The sequence below is a fragment of the Pangasianodon hypophthalmus genome, chromosome 3, assembly GCF_027358585.1.
Source record: "Pangasianodon hypophthalmus isolate fPanHyp1 chromosome 3, fPanHyp1.pri, whole genome shotgun sequence".
Taxonomy (NCBI): domain Eukaryota; kingdom Metazoa; phylum Chordata; class Actinopteri; order Siluriformes; family Pangasiidae; genus Pangasianodon; species Pangasianodon hypophthalmus.
This window is the reverse complement of record NC_069712.1, coordinates 28,665,013-28,684,379: the sequence shown is the minus strand read 5'-3', so window position 1 is coordinate 28,684,379 and position 19,367 is coordinate 28,665,013. Positions and strand designations below refer to the sequence as shown.

The 19,367-nt window shown below is 38.9% G+C and overlaps 1 protein-coding gene across 4 annotated transcripts in view; it reads right to left on the bottom strand.

Annotated features, from left to right (window-relative positions):
- Positions 1-19,367, bottom strand: part of pde10a (phosphodiesterase 10A) — a 103,498-nt gene that overhangs the window by 11,703 nt on the left and 72,428 nt on the right. For 3 of the 4 annotated variants that reach the window (XR_008301417.1, XM_026939542.3, XM_026939536.3), the window contains exons 3-13: positions 14,588-14,616; positions 12,390-12,513; positions 10,206-10,255; positions 9,333-9,473; positions 7,418-7,573; positions 6,211-6,261; positions 5,077-5,135; positions 3,846-3,897; positions 2,773-2,915; positions 1,598-1,690; positions 779-965 (exon numbers count right to left, since the gene is read on the bottom strand). Coding sequence is in view for 3 of the 4 variants with exons in the window: in XM_026939542.3 (XP_026795343.2) it covers positions 779-965; positions 1,598-1,690; positions 2,773-2,915; positions 3,846-3,897; positions 5,077-5,135; positions 6,211-6,261; positions 7,418-7,573; positions 9,333-9,473; positions 10,206-10,255; positions 12,390-12,513; positions 14,588-14,616 (1,085 nt within the window). In the remaining variant the exon portion in view is untranslated. The remainder of the gene's footprint in view (positions 1-778; positions 966-1,597; positions 1,691-2,772; positions 2,916-3,845; positions 3,898-5,076; positions 5,136-6,210; positions 6,262-7,417; positions 7,574-9,332; positions 9,474-10,205; positions 10,256-12,389; positions 12,514-14,587; positions 14,617-19,367) is intronic. The other variant, XM_026939540.3, reaches the window with a different exon arrangement.

Genomic DNA, 19,367 nt, shown 5'->3' with positions numbered 1-19,367 from the left:
TGAAACCCAGCAGTTGTGGCTCAGTGTCTGCCAAATAAATACACACGTAAAATTCACACCCAAAAATCACCACACAGCTGTGTCATTGCTGACTGTTTCAGCAGTGGGTATGGTGGTCATTCCTTATTGTTTTTCCTCAGCAACTGTTTAGCCACTAAACCTGATGCCTGTCAGAGGAAAAAAAATAACCCTGAAGCCAAATTTCCAAAACTAATCCACATTTGCCAAACCCAAGGAACAATTGCTACTCTGTACACAAGACTAAACACCACTTCTCTTTATACACATTCACTGTGGCCGAGTATGTTTGTCTTCTGACTGTGTTTATCAGTCAAAAGTAAGACGAGGCTTCAAGGGTTTAAAAAAAAATATCGCGCAACTTAGTCAAAGAGCCTTTTGAGTAAGTTGTGAGTTTGTGGAATATAAGAAAAGCCTTCAACAGTTGGGAAACAAACTGCTATAATGATTTTTTTGTTGTCCCCAAAATTCACAACAACTCATGATAAATGTCTTACTGATGATAATTCAATGCCAAAAAAAAAAATCTGAAGTGCCACAGCACCTTAGACATGCACAGAAATATAGACTTTGTGGAAATCGGTCAGTGGTGGCTGGAGGAATCGTGTCTAAATCTGAATCTTGTTGCTGATGAGGAGCAAAAGTGTTTGAGGTCATTAAGCTTGTTAATTTACAAATGCCATCTGCAGGAATTTAACTCTGGAGAGTGACTCGTACCCCCTCTGAGAGGTTTAGGTAAACACACTGGTCCATTACTCACATTTGCACAGTGTAAGGCCAGAGCACAAAAGACAGCAAACATCTTAAAGTTGTTCTCATCAGTTTTAGTGAAGGCACTTCCGTTCAGCTTGTTCACCATCTGTACGACGCCTATTACGGTTCCCCGGCTGACGATGGGCATGCACAGGATGTTCCGTGTCGTGTAGCCCGTATACAGGTCCACTTCTCTGTGAAGAGTGGAAGACAGGAGGAGGACGAACCAAAGAAATCACATTTAATCAGGTATATAAAGCATTTGTGTTATATACACCTGGAATTTCAGAGAGCGGTCTAAACTTAATGCATCAAATAGAAGTCATGCATGAGAGAACGTAAAATTGTTCCATAATCTGAGAGAGGCAAACTGTAAAGTATAAAACTGACTTGCTGACTTCTGTAAATAAACTGGTTCTTTTAATAGTGTGATGATTATTTTAATGGATTTCTATTAAGTTCATGCTTCTTTAAGTGTGCAAAAAAAAAAAAAGTAGGATGAATGGGTACAAGTGTGTTTTTTTTTCGTTTGTTTTTAAACAGTGTCTCTCAATTGGTGTGGCTTGTACTACTGTTTTAAGGTGTGAAAGATAGGACAGTATTATAAATTCCATTGTTTGGTATACTATGAAATAATATATAGGGAGAATCTAGTGGTTGGCATTGTGTGGCATTGTGGGTTGGACCCTAAGCTTGGGTTACACTCTGTAGAGTTTCGGATGTTCTCCCCATATCCCATACCAGCATGATTTTAAGAGATGGAGGAAAGGAGGAAAGCCATGCGGACATGTAAAGTTTCTACATTGCAAATTAACATTCGTGTTACCTGTTGAACCGTGGGTCTGCATAGGCATCTGGAATATTCAAGACCTCTCCTGTTCGTGCCACCTGACCTGCTATACCCTTCTCTATAGAAAACCTAGGTGGAGACAGACTGAGTTCAATTTAAGTATGCTTCATTTCTATAATGCAACAGAACATTCACACAAAGCAGCTCTACAGATCTCTTGGCCCAGACCCCAAACATATTGTAACGCTTTTGAACATTGCAGTACTTAATTGCGTATCACAGGGGAGGCACTTTTGCTTCGTAAAGCATGTTGTATGATCTCTGGAGCAGTCATTAATGAACTGAAATCATTTCTGCGTGCACAGATGAAGGCCATTCTAGGATACTGTTCTGTTTAAACCAACTGCATTCCAGAGGAGGACACTGGTGGCTACCCATGTCTCATTACATGGACAATACTGTGACATGGATGTCCATGCCACATTGCTAAGGACCTAGTGCCAGGGTAGTTCTGAAAAGAGCCTGTTAGCTGCCAGAGTGGAGGGAGAGTGTTATATTACAGAATATGACAAACACATACACACAATATACAGTATTATAGTAAGCAGAAATGCATCAAAACTGATACTGGACCTGAGCGCGCAAAGCAGTGAGCGTGGTCATTAAAAACAAGCACAAAGTGCCGTGAATTTGCGTGCGCAAAGATATTTGCAAGCATGGTGGAGTGAAGTGAGTGTGTTTGTGAGAGCACTTCACGTCTGTGAGCACTGAGCACCGAGACACACATGCTCTCCAGGGTCCACACTTCAGTCAGCTTGAGAGCCAAGGTGCAATTCATAGCACCTTGTGCTCATTACTGATGAACACAGTCGCTGAAACTGCTCTGAGTGAGCCACTCATGCACTCTCTATTAAAGATAGTATTTAAATGCGATAACATCTTAAAAAATAAAACTTGACAACATGAGTTGTTCATTGCTAGCAGCACAAGGCAGCAACCAACATAAACAGAGCAAAATTGAACATTCCCTGTTGCCCCAATTGCTTAATACTAAGTAGGTTACTCATTTTGGTATAAGTATCAGTATCATGTATCAAAAAAACATGTACTCATACTCAGTCTGAAAAAAGAAAACTGGCATTGATGCATCCCTAGTAAGAACACTGTTCTGTAAATATAATGCTAAATGCCAAAAGCTTATTGGAACTCACCTAATTTCTTTGGTTTTCTTAAATACCGGCTTCCCTTCATTCTCCTCCCCGATGTCAAAGAGGTCAGAGTACAGCTCTTTGTTATTGTGATCGACCTGGAAGAGGGCGCATCTGTCTGCATTCACCAGGTTTTTTGCATATATCTGGAACACAAATTAGCACAGCACTCACATCTTTTACATTTCCTGTTTGACAGTATAAAATGTCCAACAAAGTTCAGCAGTATGACTAATGCCTACTGAGAATACACTGCATTCCCAGTCATTATAAATACATTTCTATCATTTGCGTTAATATCTGGGCAGGGATCTTTGATGGTCACATGGGAAGTATTTCCCCGCTATTTCCCCGCTCTCTCAATATTTTTCCTTTGGCTTCTTAACAGGCATGTTTGTGTTTAAGAGAAGTACCAGTGGGGAAACTATTCCTTCATTTTTGACAACTTTCTGTGATTATGTTGGACCTGTTATAACATCGTTTATCAGCAGAATGGAAAAAATTCTGTCAGATGGCTCCTGAATTAGTCAGGCTCTTATTTGTGCAGGTACTTTAAGCTTAAAGTGTGGCCAGGAACAGACTGACGCTGATAGAATTACAGCTGTTCGATGCTCTGACTGTGTCTGTCCCCTCTCTGACCTGTCAGCATCACTTCCTGTAATGCTTGGCTCAGCAGGAAGAGAGACAGACAGGAGTGGGTCAGTGATCTGATATGTGCTGTGTGCTTGGTGTCTCTTTAAGAGGCAGATAAAGGAGAAGAACAAAAGAACTAGAGGATGAGGGAGTGGAAGTTCGGCCTGATGGGATAGAGATCAATAGAGCAAAAATGCAAGAGCATGAAAGAGAAAAAAACATGAGCACAAAAAAGAAGAGTAAAGGAAAAAAAGCCCAAGGGGAATGGCATGAGCAGTTTCTAGAAAGGGACTTTCGCTAAACCCAACAAACAAATAAGAGTTCTTTCATTGCTCATATTTCTTCACTAGTGATGTTAACACACATGAGCGACAAAAGCACAGCATGTTTTCTCCTCATGACCAGGCGTGTGACCATGAGGAGAAAAGCAAAAACATACTCACCATGATATGTTCAAGTAGAGAATCTATTGCCACAATGTTGTCGAAGTACGTTCTGTAGGGAGTAGGGGGGAAAAATGCCATTTTAAATGGATATGATCATCCATGCAAAGTTTTTAAACAAATAAAATAACACATAACACTGAAAGAAACTATACAGTATTATTCAAATTAAGAGAGATGACTATCATGTATGTGTGTTGGTCTGGGAAAACCCATCAGATATGAACTCAAACAGCCAAAAATGGGGGAAAAAAAGGTTTTTTGTTGACATGTCAAATAAATGTTTAAGAAACCATAAATATCTGTCAAATATGTATATGTCAGAATGATGTAGAACTGTTTTATTTACTTTCTGATCTTGCCTAGGCTTTCTGCAGAGATCATTTTGGATAAGGAAACACAATGGTAAAAACAGTCAGTCTGCCTAAAGAAATCGAAACTTTGCTAGCTAAGTGTGATTTCCTCACACTGAATAAATGTCGTGGTTTGATCATGTTTTTCAATAGCTACATGCCATGGAAATGGATGTAAACTTTAATCAGTTCAGTTAATGAGATACCGACTGTCAAAATGTCTGTGACGCTCCTGCGCCATCACATCATCAAAAAACACACTTTGTACAGACGACAGCCGGCAAATTTTTCAATGACCTAATAGAAATATAATACCAATACAAGAATACATAAAGAATGGTTAATGTTGTAATTGAACATGGGTGATAAGACTAGAGTCTGACATGGATGATGTTTATGATCAAAGTGATTACATATTTCCCATCATATACTTATAATTCTTTAATATTTTAACAATTAAAGCAATATAATGTGTCTTTTACACAATATATCTGATTGTGTATTAAACTGAATGTAAATGAAATTAAAAACAAACTGATGTCTCAGTGGAATTGGAATAAAATCATTAAAATGCATTTTTTTTTCCAGTGTTCACTTTTGGGGATAATCAGACATAACTAATTCTGCAAAACTGAAACATAATGCAGCTTAAGAAAATCTGTAGTTTACATATAGTAGAAACTTTGACCACATGAAGCATTTTCCCAGCCTGCTACACAAACGAATGTAATTCCATGTTAGAAAAAAAAAAAACCCACACATCAAAGTTATACAAAAATGTTGTCTAACTTTTTTATATTTCATCTTATAACCACTGCATTTTATTAAAGATTAGAAGCATTCTCCAAGGATATACATCCTCCCATGTATTCACTTACTTTGACACATCTAGGAGGAAGTCGTTGAGCTCTGTCTGCTTTGCCAAACCTCTGCAGACCTGGAATGAATAGAAAAGCAGGATGTATTAAAGACATCAGGCAGCCCATAGTTCTAAATCATCAATATATAAATTTAAATCCTGAATATATAGTTATAAACTCTGATTATATATTCATACATTTTATCAGGCATAATGATAGACAAGCTCTTAATTTTTCCATATTTGACTAAACCAATAAACATTCTTGGTCTCAGTAAAATCACTATTCCTCAACAGATTGTTGCCAGTTTCCCTAGCCCTCTCAGTCATGCTAAATTCTGCAGAAAAGCTACATAGCATTAACACTGACTGTGAGGACCCTTTGGCACTACGAACAGCCTTTTGTAAAGTAGAGGGACATGCTCCCTTTGGCTTAGATAAGTGATGTGCACTTAAAATAATGATATAATAGTACATTATTGTACTATTATACTGATAAATGCATACAGGATGTATAGGCCTACTGTTTTCAGAGAAAAATTCAATAAGAACATCTGTCTATTGTCTGATCATAAAGATATATTTATATTGAGAAGTAGACAATATATATTCAGATTTGCATTTATATATTCAGCGTTATAACTATACATTCAGATTTCACATAATTATTTCCTGTTTATATACATTTATTTTTATATTATGTATTTATATTATGTGTGTGTGTGTGTATATATATATATATATATATATATATATATATATATATATATATATATATATATATATATATATATATATATTTATACACATGTACACACACACAAAAAAAACACCAGGTCCCTAATATATGACTAACAGCTTCTTTAAGCTCTTGTAGTTGCATACCGTTCAAAAAATCAAGACAGACCCAGTGGGCCCTGAGCCACCATGGGACACCACCACCCAGAGTGTTACTGCTCATGTTTAAACAGGTTGCGACTTCATAATTGTCTCCTCTGTGGCGCCTGTGTACGTTGATTCAATGGTCAGGTTGTGCATGTTGGACCACTGAGACTGTTCAGTCCGTATACCCAGGGGCTTCGCATTTAAATGTGTGTGGAAACAGAAAAAAACATGGCACAGCTCATGCAAAAGGAAGAGTGTTTGAACTCACCTGCACTTGGTGAATAGCTACAGAAGCCCATGCCAAATTTGCAGTGGCAACCTCAAATAAGAGAGAAAAAAATACATATTTACCTGAAAATAACAAAGATAAAATCCTTATGCATGCTATTTTATCTTCTGACACCCTACAAACATCTGCACTGTCATGCTAATTTCTTACTAGTGGTCCAATGTCTGTATTATTTTACTCTGGAGCTTTATTTAAGGAATAAAACACAACAGGGAGTGCTGTTATAGGAAAATATAACATGCCAGGTTATTGTTAGTGTTATTTTACTCTAACAGCATGTCCCAAAGTGGTTTTATTCCTTTTACACCACAATGATTTGCCAAAAACTACAATTTAAATGTATTAATCAACACATCATGCTTTTTAACCATTTATAGTTCGATGTAATGTCCACAAGTTAATTCCTGTTATCACTTAAGTTATAAACAGTTGTCCTTCACCAGCCTCTTTTATTTTTCCTTTCACACCTTGTCATGTTACCGAAACTGGAACGTACAGAGTCCTCCGTCCTGAAAACTCTCCTGTTGTTGAAAACTTACTGACTGTTACAAAGTGCTGACACCGGAGACGCCTTCCATAAATGTTCAAAACTTCTCCTTACAGAAAACTTTGCCATATTAATAATTATAAATTTTTCTTTAAGTTTTTTAGTCTGTTCATTATTAACCTTAAATTAAGTGGAATAACTGGCATACAAGTCTCTGTGAATGAACTGAAACCATAACTTCTTAGAATAAAGCCATTACTATGAATCTATCATTTGAATTACTGTCAGAGCTGTGCTGTTATCAGATTTTTAGCTTTTCTTTCCTGCTTACAATTTCCAACTTTCCTACATATAAAGTACCCAAGAGTACATGCTGTTCTACTGTTTTATAAAGACAGATAATGTAAAAATAATTGAAAAAGATTTTATTGAACGAGTATGTGATATGTATAATTTAATTCAAATTAGGATCACTTTTAATTCTGACAGATTTATAGCCTTAAGATTAAACTAATGCATGCTTTAAAGCCATGCGATTTTGCTTCGATGTAGTAATAACACTCTCGACATGCTCTTACTAGAACAAGAAACAAAAACGACGATGCTTAGTGTCCCACATTACCCGAGTTCACCCTACTTTAACCACCATTATTTGTCAGTCTGCAAACAGCGATGATGGGTGGTGTAATGTCTGCACACCTCCTGGTGGCTGAGGTTGAAGGGCTCTCGGCCCAGGTGGCGGTGCAGCTCCAGCACAGCGATCAGGTCTCCGATGGCCGTGAGGATGGGGAGACACAGAACAGAGTGAACATGGATCCCTGAGTCCTGCCCTGTGCCATTGGGGAACCGCTCATCCTGTGCACACAAACACACGCACACACTTTCAACAATGCAAATGTATTCATGCTTCAAACTAGTGTTTCTGCATTCCAGTTCTGAGGTTCCCTTCCATTGTGCAGCTCTGTATTGTACCTGCTCTACCATAACTGATTTGCGTCATTGCTTAATTACCTTAATTACCTGTAATCAGAACAGAGTTAAGCACACATAATGAGGACTTAATACCACAATTTCTCATTCAGACCTCAGATGTAACTACAAACTTACATACTACTCAGACAGCTGCGTGTGACATGCTGAGAAAGTTTTCCGAGATTCTCACCATGAACTTAAGTTGATTTTTCTTGCTCACTAATGACCCAAGTGCTGAACAGTATTAAGTCCACCACCACTGCCTGACAGTTTGCTGTAACCACAATATTTAATCAAGAAACATATTTTGGGCTGGAAACAGACTCAAAATATTTACGGAATTCCATTCAAAGACCTTATTAAACATATAGGTATGACATTATTGACAAATAATTAATTGTATAAATCATCCCTACGAAGGCAATGATTTTTTTTTTTTATTGGTGCATATGCAGCAGCTCTGAGGAGATGCCATCTTAATAAGAGACAATAATTCAAGAACTGAACTTTATACATACAATAAATTTATGAACTCCAACTCCACCTCCTTACAGTGAGCTGCAAAGATAACAGAGTAGTACTTGGCTAGCTTGGCCATTAAACTATGGGCTTCTTCTCTTCAGAGAAAGTAAAGTAACTGGAATGCATGCAAATTCTGAAATTCAAAATAGGTTAATAAAATAATGTATGGACACATGACCTCAATTTTATGTCATCACCACATTCAATTGTGTGACCAGTATGGTACATGAGCACACAAAATAAACAAGGAAATAATGCTTTAATGACTTGTTGTCATTTCTGCTGTCATGTCAACAGAAGATACAATGTTTTTCACTCCGCAACCCAAAAAAAACTACAGAACGTTTGTTTCAAAAGTATTGGCATTTTGTAACATTTGCCTGGAGATGAATAACCGCACGCTTTCTGTAATCTCTAACAATGTTAGAGACACTTAGAGAGAAACAACCCTGTTCCACTCCTCCATGCAGAACAATATAAGCTCCTTTATATTCTTAGGTTTGTGCATGTGGACGTCCGTCTTTAATTCTGACCACAGGTTTTCAGTAGGGTTCAAATCCAGAGAATGAGTCCAAGACTGAGAAAGCCATTGCCAAACACTGATTTTGTCTTTTTTGTTTTGGTTTAGAAGTATGTTTGGTTCATCATCTTATTGAAAGCTCTATCTATAGCCAAGTCTGAACCTCCTGGCAGAGGCAACCAGGTTTTGGGTAGAAATAACCTAGCTCTTAGCAGAATTCAGTCTTCACAAGAGCCTGTGAACCACCAGCCACAAAACAGCCCCAAAGCATCACTGATCCAGCACCATATTTTATGTACACATTCTGTTGCCCTCTGGGGTGTTAGTACACACAACAACTATAAATCAAAAAGGTGTAATGTAAAGAAAGTGAAGCTGTATATAATATAAGTTATTGCCTATATTACTTCAACTAAGCAAATTTGCATAAAGAAAGAATGATAAATGAAATCTGATCTTAAAACATTAAAATGAATTCTTTGCACATTTATACACAACCACTGACCGACAACTAATGATAGCTGACAGCGTTCATCATCTTCAACAGGAATATTAAAAGCCGGCGCAGCTTTCCAGTCAGTGTGGTGCACTGTGACTCACCCCCATGATGTCTTCTACAAGTAGTGTCTTGCGTGTCTTGGCAACGTGAGCAGCTATGGTGGTACCGAACGCAATGGGACCGGAGGGGATGAGCCCAGGAAGCCCCTCCTTTGCCCCTGTTGGCGTGAATAAACACAGGGTCTGGTCCAGAGAAAAGGACAGCATCAAGTCAGCATGTCATTCATGATGCATGATTCTTAAGCCAGTTTGATTACAATTCAATGAGGGTCAGTCAAATTAAAACCTTAAAAGTGCGACATAAATTAGAATTGAATCGGACAATTTTATAGAAGAATCTGGACCCTTGTTAAGCGCTGAACACTTGAAGAAAAATTATACAATTTTGTGACACCTTTTTGCAATAAACAATCCAACATTAAAAATATTAGGGTTTTCATTTGACTAACCCTCATATGATCACTGATTGCTCTAGCATTTGTTCAAATGTCAAAATGTAATAAGTATACAGAAATAGCAATCCCAACCCTCAAATATGTTTATCTGTTGTAGATAGGGTCATAATGATGACATAGCTACTCTGGTAATGAAGTAAAAGAGGCAAATCGCCATTTGTAAATTCATGCATTTGTTTGACCTTGATGTTCCTACAGATTAGAGAAGGCTAGGGTAAAGAGAGGCCTATTCATTCCTCTTTTCTGCTTACAGTACCATCAAACAGGTTTAACAACCAAAAAGGATGGACAGTAATATACAGCACTTCTTTCAATGCTATGGAAATGCCTTACCAGTGGTAGAAAGTTTCAATCCTTGAAGCCATGCATGACCACTGCCTCTTTGAAATTCCATTACTATATGAATATAATAAAATAAAATAAAATAAAATATAAATGAGGTTTGTAGAGGGCCACTTACATTGTTGCATTCTCCAAGGAAGTATAGTGCAAAGCCATCAGCTTTTGTGGCTGTGAGGGGAAAAAAAAAAACAAAAAACAATGATACTTTCGAGGTGTCATGGACTGGATGATCCTCTATTTGAGATGTGACCCTTTATCAAAATAGCCCACAACTGCTTCAATCATGTGTATGAGCTTGGGTTGTTTAAAGACTTGTTTTTATTAAAAAAAAAAAAATTAAAAATAAAAAAATAAAAAAGGTTTAAGATTTGTAAGCTAGAGGTCAAATTACATACAAGACTGATCTGTGTTCATGTCTCTTGGAGTAAAGAATCTCGAGTCACACTCGAGTGTGTGTGTGTGTGTGTGTGTGTGTGTGTGTGTGTGTGTGTGTGGTCTGGCATGTTTGCACTGAGTGGTGTTTAGGTTTATGTGCACGCATGTGTATGCACAAATGTAAAAGAAAACATGTGCACAGGTCTGTGTGCGCGTGTGTGCAGGGGGCAGGGCTGCATCCCTGAGCTCTGCAGTGCTGCAGTGTGCTGACGAGGCGTGGGTGGATGAAATGTGACAGCCTGTGCACTACTCACCCAGTGAGCAAGAGACAGATCGAGAGAGAAAGAGAGAGAGGAGCAGTGTCAGAGAGAGATGAAGAACATGCGCTAGGGCAAGGCCTGCTAACCAGGGTCATCCCCACCAGCACCCAGCACTCTCTCTGGGCTGCATCATTAACCCATAAATCGACTAGACTGTCTGCTTGTGGAGAAAGCACTAAGGCCTTATGGAGACCTACTGCAGACAGGATTTGTCTATTTAGCCAAATGAATGTAAAGGCCAAGCTACAACACTGAACACACAGTGCACAATGTTACCACCACTCCATGTCACATCACAGAACAGATCAGTGTTTTCAAATGTAGGGCATACTCTCAGTGGTGACAGCCTTATAATACAGTCAGCTTCAGAATGAAATGAACCCTTTGTGAAAATAATATGCCAAATGCATTGACTGATTTTTTTGAGCTTAAGCATCTAGGTTTAATTTTTTAAACAATGCTAGGACAGAACCACTTCCTGCAATCCTCAAAAAGGCTGCAGACACTTGCAGAGGAATCTTGGACGACCCCTACAAGCAGAACATTTCAAGCACTTTTACTCTGTTACGTTTGCTCATGTGGACTTCTTTCCTCAATTCAGTATAGTCCAACTTGAGAGACTGAAGCAGCCTTTGCCAAACGTTAATTTTGTTCCTGTAATTATTCCTGTGTTGACTTGAGTGTATATTTGGGGTCTTTTTCCTTATTTTCTCCCCAATTTGGTCATCTGCCAATTCCTACCTGCCAGCCAGCTCTCCCATATCATATGAGAGTTACCAATAACAGAGGGTGAAAGCTAAAGTGCTTCCTCTGAGAGACGTGAAGCCAGCCAACTGCATCTTTGTGAACTTCTTTAGGATGCTGCATCACAGGACAGTGTAACACACTCAGAGGAAAGCGCTGTCTACCCCCTTCTACATACATGAGCTCACAGACACCCAGAGAGGACAGTGCTTAGCACAAGAGCCCCTAAATAACCAGGCACAAAACAGCTCCAACACATCAATAATCCACACCTATATTTTACAGTGGCTATCAGATACTTCTACTCGTATGATGTCAAGTTTTTCACCAAACATTTGAATGGATTTGAGGTTGATCATATCGGAACACAGAGCATTATTACATGGCGTGGTGCCATGTAACAGTTGATTTTACCACATGAAACCAACTGGACATATCTGAAACCATGGTCTGCATTTTTCTGCTTCTGGCACCATTCTCAGACTTTCAAAATTTTGTTTTTTATTATGGCCCTGATTGTGCTTAATGGTATTTTTAACGTGGCTTGTGCAAGCCAACAAACATCTGTCTCTGTGTTGAAAGCTCTTTGTGATGGATGACAACGAGACATATTAATATCCCGGAAATAACAGGATGTGGCCAAAGATAAAAACAGAGTGAGAGCAATTTTTTAAAATAGTAAATTATTGTTTTAGGTGAAAATTTTAATCATTGCATAATGGGCCCATGCTTCAGTATGTGTTGAGACATATGCAAAACAACTATCCATACCAAGCTGGATTTCCATTATCATCAAACATGGTGTAATCTTAGTGATGGAGCTTAATCAGTGTAGTTGTGTGTGTGTGTGTATGAGGCCTGACCTGTTTTGATGATGTTGCACAATTCGTACAGCAGGAGTTTGTTGTCTCCGCCTGTGTCCAGCCGCTGCTCCATGTAGCTGTTGAGCTCGTAAACCACGCCCTGCATATTAGTGTCCTGGTACTGCTGGACACAACAGACATACACAGCATGCAACTAGCCAAACACAAACGTCATGTACTGCATTAAAATTCTGTCTGACATATAAACACACAAATACATATAAACACACAAATACATGCTAGAACTCTCTATGAATCCCTGTCTGTGAAACCCATCTGCCCTGGATACACTCAGAAATCCCACAACCACTTACAAAGTAGGTCTGTGTGTTATGCAACAGCAGCAAAAAACCAGCATGTTTTGTCTGTGTTGCCTCAAACAAGGGCACGTGAATGATAATGGCAGACGTCCTGTGTTGAAAAAGTCATTACAAAAATTTATGATGTAATGACAAAGCTGAATAATTATGAACCTTCTAATAGGAGGATAAAAACATTAAACTATTTTTTTTTAAACAGGTTTGTGACAAAACTCCTTGTGTGTCACCTAAAACTGTTTTTACATTTAAATTTATGTCAAGACAGTTGACAATCAGCCATAACATTAAAACCACTGACAGGCGAAGTAAATAACATTGGTGAAGTGAATAACATCTCGTCACAATGGCACCTGTAAAGGGGTGAGATGTATTAGGCAGCAAGTGAACAGTCAGTTCTCGAAGTAGATGTGTTGGAAGTAGGAAAAGTGGGAAAGCGTAAGATTCTGAGGGCCAGATTGTGATGGCTACACGACTGGGTTAGAGCATCTCCAAAATGGCAGGTCTTGTGGGTTGTACCTAGCAAAAGTGGTCCAATGAAGGACAACCAGTGAACCAGCGACAGGGTCATGGGCGCCCAAGGCTCACTGATACGCATGGGGAGTGAATGCTAGCGCATCTGGTTCGATCCCACAGAAGAGCTACTGTAGCACAAATTGCTGAAAAAGTTAATGCTGGCTATGATAGAAAGGTGTCAGAACACACAGCGCAATGCGGCTTGCTGCATACCGGTCAGAGTGCCCATGCTGACCCCTGTCCATCGCCGAAAGCGACTACGATGGGCACCTGAGCATCAGAACTGGTCTGCTGAATTACGTTTTCTTTTACATCCTGTGGACGGCCAGGTACGTGGGTGTCGTTTACCTGGGGAAGAGATAGCACCAGGATGCACTATGGGCAGAAGGCAAGCCGGCGGAGGCAGTGTGATGCTCTATGCAGTGTTCTGCGGGAAACCTTGGGTCCTGGCATTCATGTGGATGTTACGTTGAAATGTACCACTTACCTAAACACTGGTGCGTACCAAATACACCCCTTTATGGCAATGGTAATCCCTAATGGCAATGGCCTCTTTCAGCAGGATAATGCGCCCTGCCACATTGAAAAACTGTTCAGGAATGGTTTGATCTCAACCTGATCGAGCATCTGTGGGATGTGCTGGACTAACAAGTCCGATCCATGGAGGCCCCACCTCGCAACTTACAGGACTTAAAGGATCTGCTGCAAACGTCTTGGTTCTAGATACCACAGAACACCTTCAGAGGTCTTGAGGAGTCCATGCCTCCTCAACAGGTCAGAGCTGTTTTGGAGGCACAAGGGGGACCTACACAATATTAGGCAGGTGGTTTTAATGTTATGGCTGATCGGTGTATATATTGTGACATTCCACTTTTTGGACAGTAATGATATATCATAATTATACACCTCAAATCAGGAAAAAAGCTTCTTTAACCGTAAACAAGTGCTATCCCAGAGCTCTCACTCTGAAAAGCTGCTATGATGTTAGTTGTAATAGTTCCCATTCCTTGTCTCATTTGGAACATCATGACTGGCCAACAATTATCATAAATAAGCCCCTGTACCAAGTGTTGCTACTGTAATGACTGGAAACTGAACCTAGTAAATCACAAATGCTGTGCTGTTTAGCTTCTAAAGACACCTCCAGACATGCACATGCTCTCACTCACTCACACACAGACACACACAGACACACCAACATGTAATCTTAAGCAATAAGGGAGCGAGAATAAAATACACTGTGGCTGGGCTGGCATTTATGTGGGTTTTACCTCTGGGTAAACTCACAGGGAAGAAAAAAAACAAAACTGTTAAACACACCAGACATGCACAGTAAACTATTCAAAAAGAAGTCACCTCACTTACCCTGCTTACTTCTTTAGTTGAAGGCTCATCTGTGTGGACACAAAACAAAAACATGTTCAAGTGAATGAAAATGGTGCCATGTTAAATTATTGCATTTTATACTTTCGTTGGTATTGCTTCTCTAAAACCAACCTTCCAAAATATTGGTGACTATTCGGGAGATAAATCACAGTTACATAGTGAGAGTACAGAATGAGTTAGGTTTAGTCTTGGCAGACCTTTTGGTGTCTGTACAGTAGGGAAGTGACAGAATATGAATACATTATTTGGAATGAACAGATTCTGTTTTCTAAATAGATACAAATACACAGGGTATCTGGTTGAGCCCTGAGGTGTGCATCGGGACCAGGATCCTGTGGGACGCAGCAAAAAAAAGTTGCGTGAGCAAGAGGTTCTTAAGTTCATTCAGGTACCAGTGAGAGGCTGGATATGAAGCTCGCAGGACAAAGAAAGATCATTAACAGACGTGCAGCATTCATGCATTCATCCTTAGTAACTGCCTGGTCAGGGTTGCAGCGGTTTAAATTAGGCTACTAGTTTGTTTATATTTTGGAAACTAGAACAAACCCAAGTTTATAAGAAAATCTCACAAGCATGAGTGGGATTAAAAAAAAAAAAAAAAAAAAAAAAGAAAGTCCAAATCTCTAGTTGAACTGGAAATATTTGGAGCACTAAACAGATACAGATTGTGGTATTGCGTCACATCCCTAGACAGACAGAGCAACATGCAAACACATAAATGTATATAAAATGAATGAGTGAAAAGTGAATTTGTACATTAGCTGTCCAAAGCATCTCATTTTGTCATCCCATCATCAAACAGGCATTTGAGCAGAACCTTCTCCTCAGTGAAAGACAGCTACTGAATCAAGGCACAGAGGAAGAAAGCACTTTTCATGGCACAAGGTGGACAGATGTGGGCCTGAAAACAAGACGCATAAGGCTCCTCTCTACTCTGAGGTAATGTGATTTAGTGTACATTAGTGGCTGCCATGGCAGACGCATCTCAGTCACTGCGTCATTAAGCAACATGTGACCCAACATGTGACAAGTCCTTTCAGGGACACAATGCACACTCACCAAAGTGGAAATACAATGGACAGAGAAAACACCAAGAAGACTATTTAGTGACACTGCATGTACATTTTGCAATATATAAATAACCACAAATAGCCACTGTATCATATATGCAAAAAAAAAAAAAAAGTCTAGTCTAGCCAGTTTTCAGATTATTTATACATTTATGCTGTTAAAGACTATAAGTCATTTGAATACTGTAAAGATTGTGTGGTAAAATGAAACTGGGAAAAAACAGTACATTTTAACTCATTTAATGGACAACAACTCCGTCTCTCTGGTGCGGTTACTGAGGATGCTGGGAAATCTGTCGTTGATCATCTGAAATATGACGCAGCAGGCATGTCCCAGCCTGACCCTGCGTTCACACTAGCAAGCGACAGACAACAGGTGACAGTTCATTTTCTGTGCAAGTGCACAACCTGGGGCTGTGATTCTGATGACAGCAGCGAGTGGCACAGCAGCAAGTGGCACAGCAGCAGAGTGACATTTCAATCGACAGTTCTCAGTTCTGTGCAAACGATTGGCTCTGGTGTATTCCTTTGACCAATCCTATGACACATCCTATGTCTGCTGTCTCAAGAAACCTCTACTCTTATATAGGGATGGTGTGATGCCACTTTTCCTTTTCCAATACCGATACTGACATTGAAACCTTGAGTATCAGCCAATATCGATACTTTTCCATTTTTTTTTCTTTAAAAAAACTAAACTTTAAAATTATTTTTATTTAAGCACTTGGGCACTTATTTTTAAATTGAAGCACTTAAAAAAATAAAGGAAAAATACATAGCTAAAAACAAGACTTGCACAAAACCACAGCTTTCACACAAAATCACTTACATTGCAAATATAATAAATATTAAAAAATGTTTTCCAAATCCAACTTCAATCTTTTCCATTTGTTTCAGGACAGAAGCATTCTTTTTTTCCCCCCACCTCATATATTTGATTGACCTTTTTGCGCTGGTATCAGCCCATACTGATCCTGAGTGTCAGTTCCTGAGTGCAGTTGGCACTCAAAAAAAGTCTCATATCAAACAAAGGGAACACAGTTATGTATATACAGTTGTAATATGTGATAAACTATTATTACTGCTTCATGGGGAAGTTAATGTGATGTAGCAGGATGACAGCAAGAATAAGATTAGACAAGGGCACACATTTTGACTATTACTATGTATACTATATCAGAACTAAAAAAAAAAAAAAAAAAAAAAAGGACGGTGCACACCACAAAGTCGGATTTGCATTGAGGCTTTCTCTCTCTCGCACGCTATTAAAGGATCATGTGATAGTACACACTGGTAAAGTAGCTACAGGTCTGACTGTATACCATGATAAATAAATCTAAAGTAGTTATTTAGTTAACGTCACATTACACAGTGTGACAAAGAAAGTGTCAGTGTATTTATTATTTAACTGAATTATTCAGTAAGAAGCTAATTTTACATCTCCAATAAATTAAATGTTACTGAGAATTTTTTTGCTCAAGCAATAAAACAAGACGGGGCATGCTGTTGTAGGAAAATAATCAATGGCGTGGTGGTGTGATGTGGCCCGACACAAAGGAGTCACCAAGTTGTCTATTTACCAATAACCAACACATCTAGAAGTGTTTTATTTCTCTGTTTTATACCACAGAAATCTGCCATCAATTACAATTTATCCTTTTTTTAAAAAAAAAAAACAGGTTAAATTTAATGTTGTGGAACATCCATAAAACAAGTTACTTCCTGTTCTCACTTATGCTATGGCAGCTATAAACAGTCGTTCCTTTACCACCGTTACCGAGAAACCTCAAAGCTCTCTGACCTGAAGACTTTCCTGTGTCAGAAGGAACAACTTTAAAGAATTGTAAATGTCATTAAAGAATGTTAAACATATTTATTAATAGATGACTAGTTAAAAAAAAAAAAAAAATGCAGGCTGTCTGGGACCTGCAAAATCTAAAGCCATTGTGAGGCAAAGTCTGCAGAAAAGTGCCACAAACCACACCAAAATAGTGATCTGATTTAGTATTTTACAATTTATTGCTTTTCATGGGCATTTTTTAATATTTCTAAACATTTCGTTTCATTATTTTGAAAGTATCTTTGCTTTAGAGAATTTCTTTACATTTGCCTAAGATTTCTGCACAGTCCTATATGTAGGATTTCATTATCTTACAAAATTGGACACTGTAATTGTGGCTGTACAATGTATATTTCTTACTCCTAGTGTCAATACTGCTATGCATGTGTGACCATCTATCTTTGATCTTGCAGGTAAACCACATAGGCCTTATCTTCCCAGGCTACCAGATTCCACCGCACAAGCTGATCTTTGTGTGCCTGTGGCCAGCGGCCAAAAACAGCTGACAAACAGTATCAGCTGCCACGCAAAGCCCAATGCACCACCCAATCCCCCTGTTGTCTTTCTGCCTCATCCATATTGCTGGGTGGTGGGAGCTCGAAGGCTGAGTGCTCAGGCGGAGGGCGCTACTGTTCCATCTGTGAGCGTGTGTGTTTGGCTCCAAGCTTGGTGGGAACATACTGAGTAAGCCAGGATCAGCCTCGCCACAGGCTACAACAGGAGATTCACCTGGGATTCCCGAACAAATGGCGAGACCGTGCACTGACCCTTAAAACACGTCATATATGGAGTCAGATTTATACAAAAGTCAATCAGGGGTCATCTGTTGTCTCAAATCTTAGAGTACAGATCTGTTTGACTTTTAAGCAGAGTATTAAAATACTGCTAATATTAAATACTCATTATTAATCTGCATATCCTGATTGTTATCAATTACTCAAAACATTCCTACAGACAAAACCTGGAAGTTTCAAACTATTCACACTTATTTCTTTGGTTCTTCTCTCTGTTGTTGCATTTACAGGTTTTTTTTTCTTTTCTTTTGTTCTGTTTAGTTTCTTTTTTCATCATTCTGCTTTCCTTTCTTTTTCTTTCCTTCTTTCATGCTTGTTCATTTATTTCCTTTATTTCTTTCAGACAGACTTCCTATATTTTCCGCACAGTCTCAACGCTCCTGCGTGCAAACGTGTAGTCAGAGCAAAAGTTAAAACGTCTGTGTCTTACTCTAAATGAGGCGTCCTAAACAAATCTTATAAAGTCTGCTTCATTTTTACACAGGGGAAATCGATTAAATTAGTGCAGCTGAGTGGAGTTGCAATTAATGACTGCAGCAAGAAATGCAGGAAGTAAAAAAAAAAAAAAAAAGAAAGAAAGAAAGGAGGCATCAGATAGGTGTATTAATAATGAGGCAGTCCTGGAAGAAAGCAGGTATTAAAAAAATAAATGTGTATGTATGTGAAGAATGTTGTCGCAGTTCCTTCCACATATTCCAAACCTAAGGAGAAACTGGAAACAAGTCACACATTGAGGCCGAGAGGCTCCTCTCCTGCTCTAACTAAATTATGGCACATTTCAGCCATTTTTCCCGAGCACGTCATCCATAGCGCTCTGCCTTAGTGCCAAAGTGATTAGAGCCACACAGCCGCAGACAGTCTGACTGGGTCATAAATCACCATGTGTATATGCATATGTGTGAGTGAGAGAGAGAGTCAGATTAGAAGAATGACAGAGAAAGAGCGAGAGAGAGAGCGAGAGAGAGAGAGAGAAAGAGAAATAGAGAGAGAAATAGAAAAAGAGAAAGCAATAGTAAGTGTGTGCAGTGGAGGACAGAGAGTTACAGGCTATATCC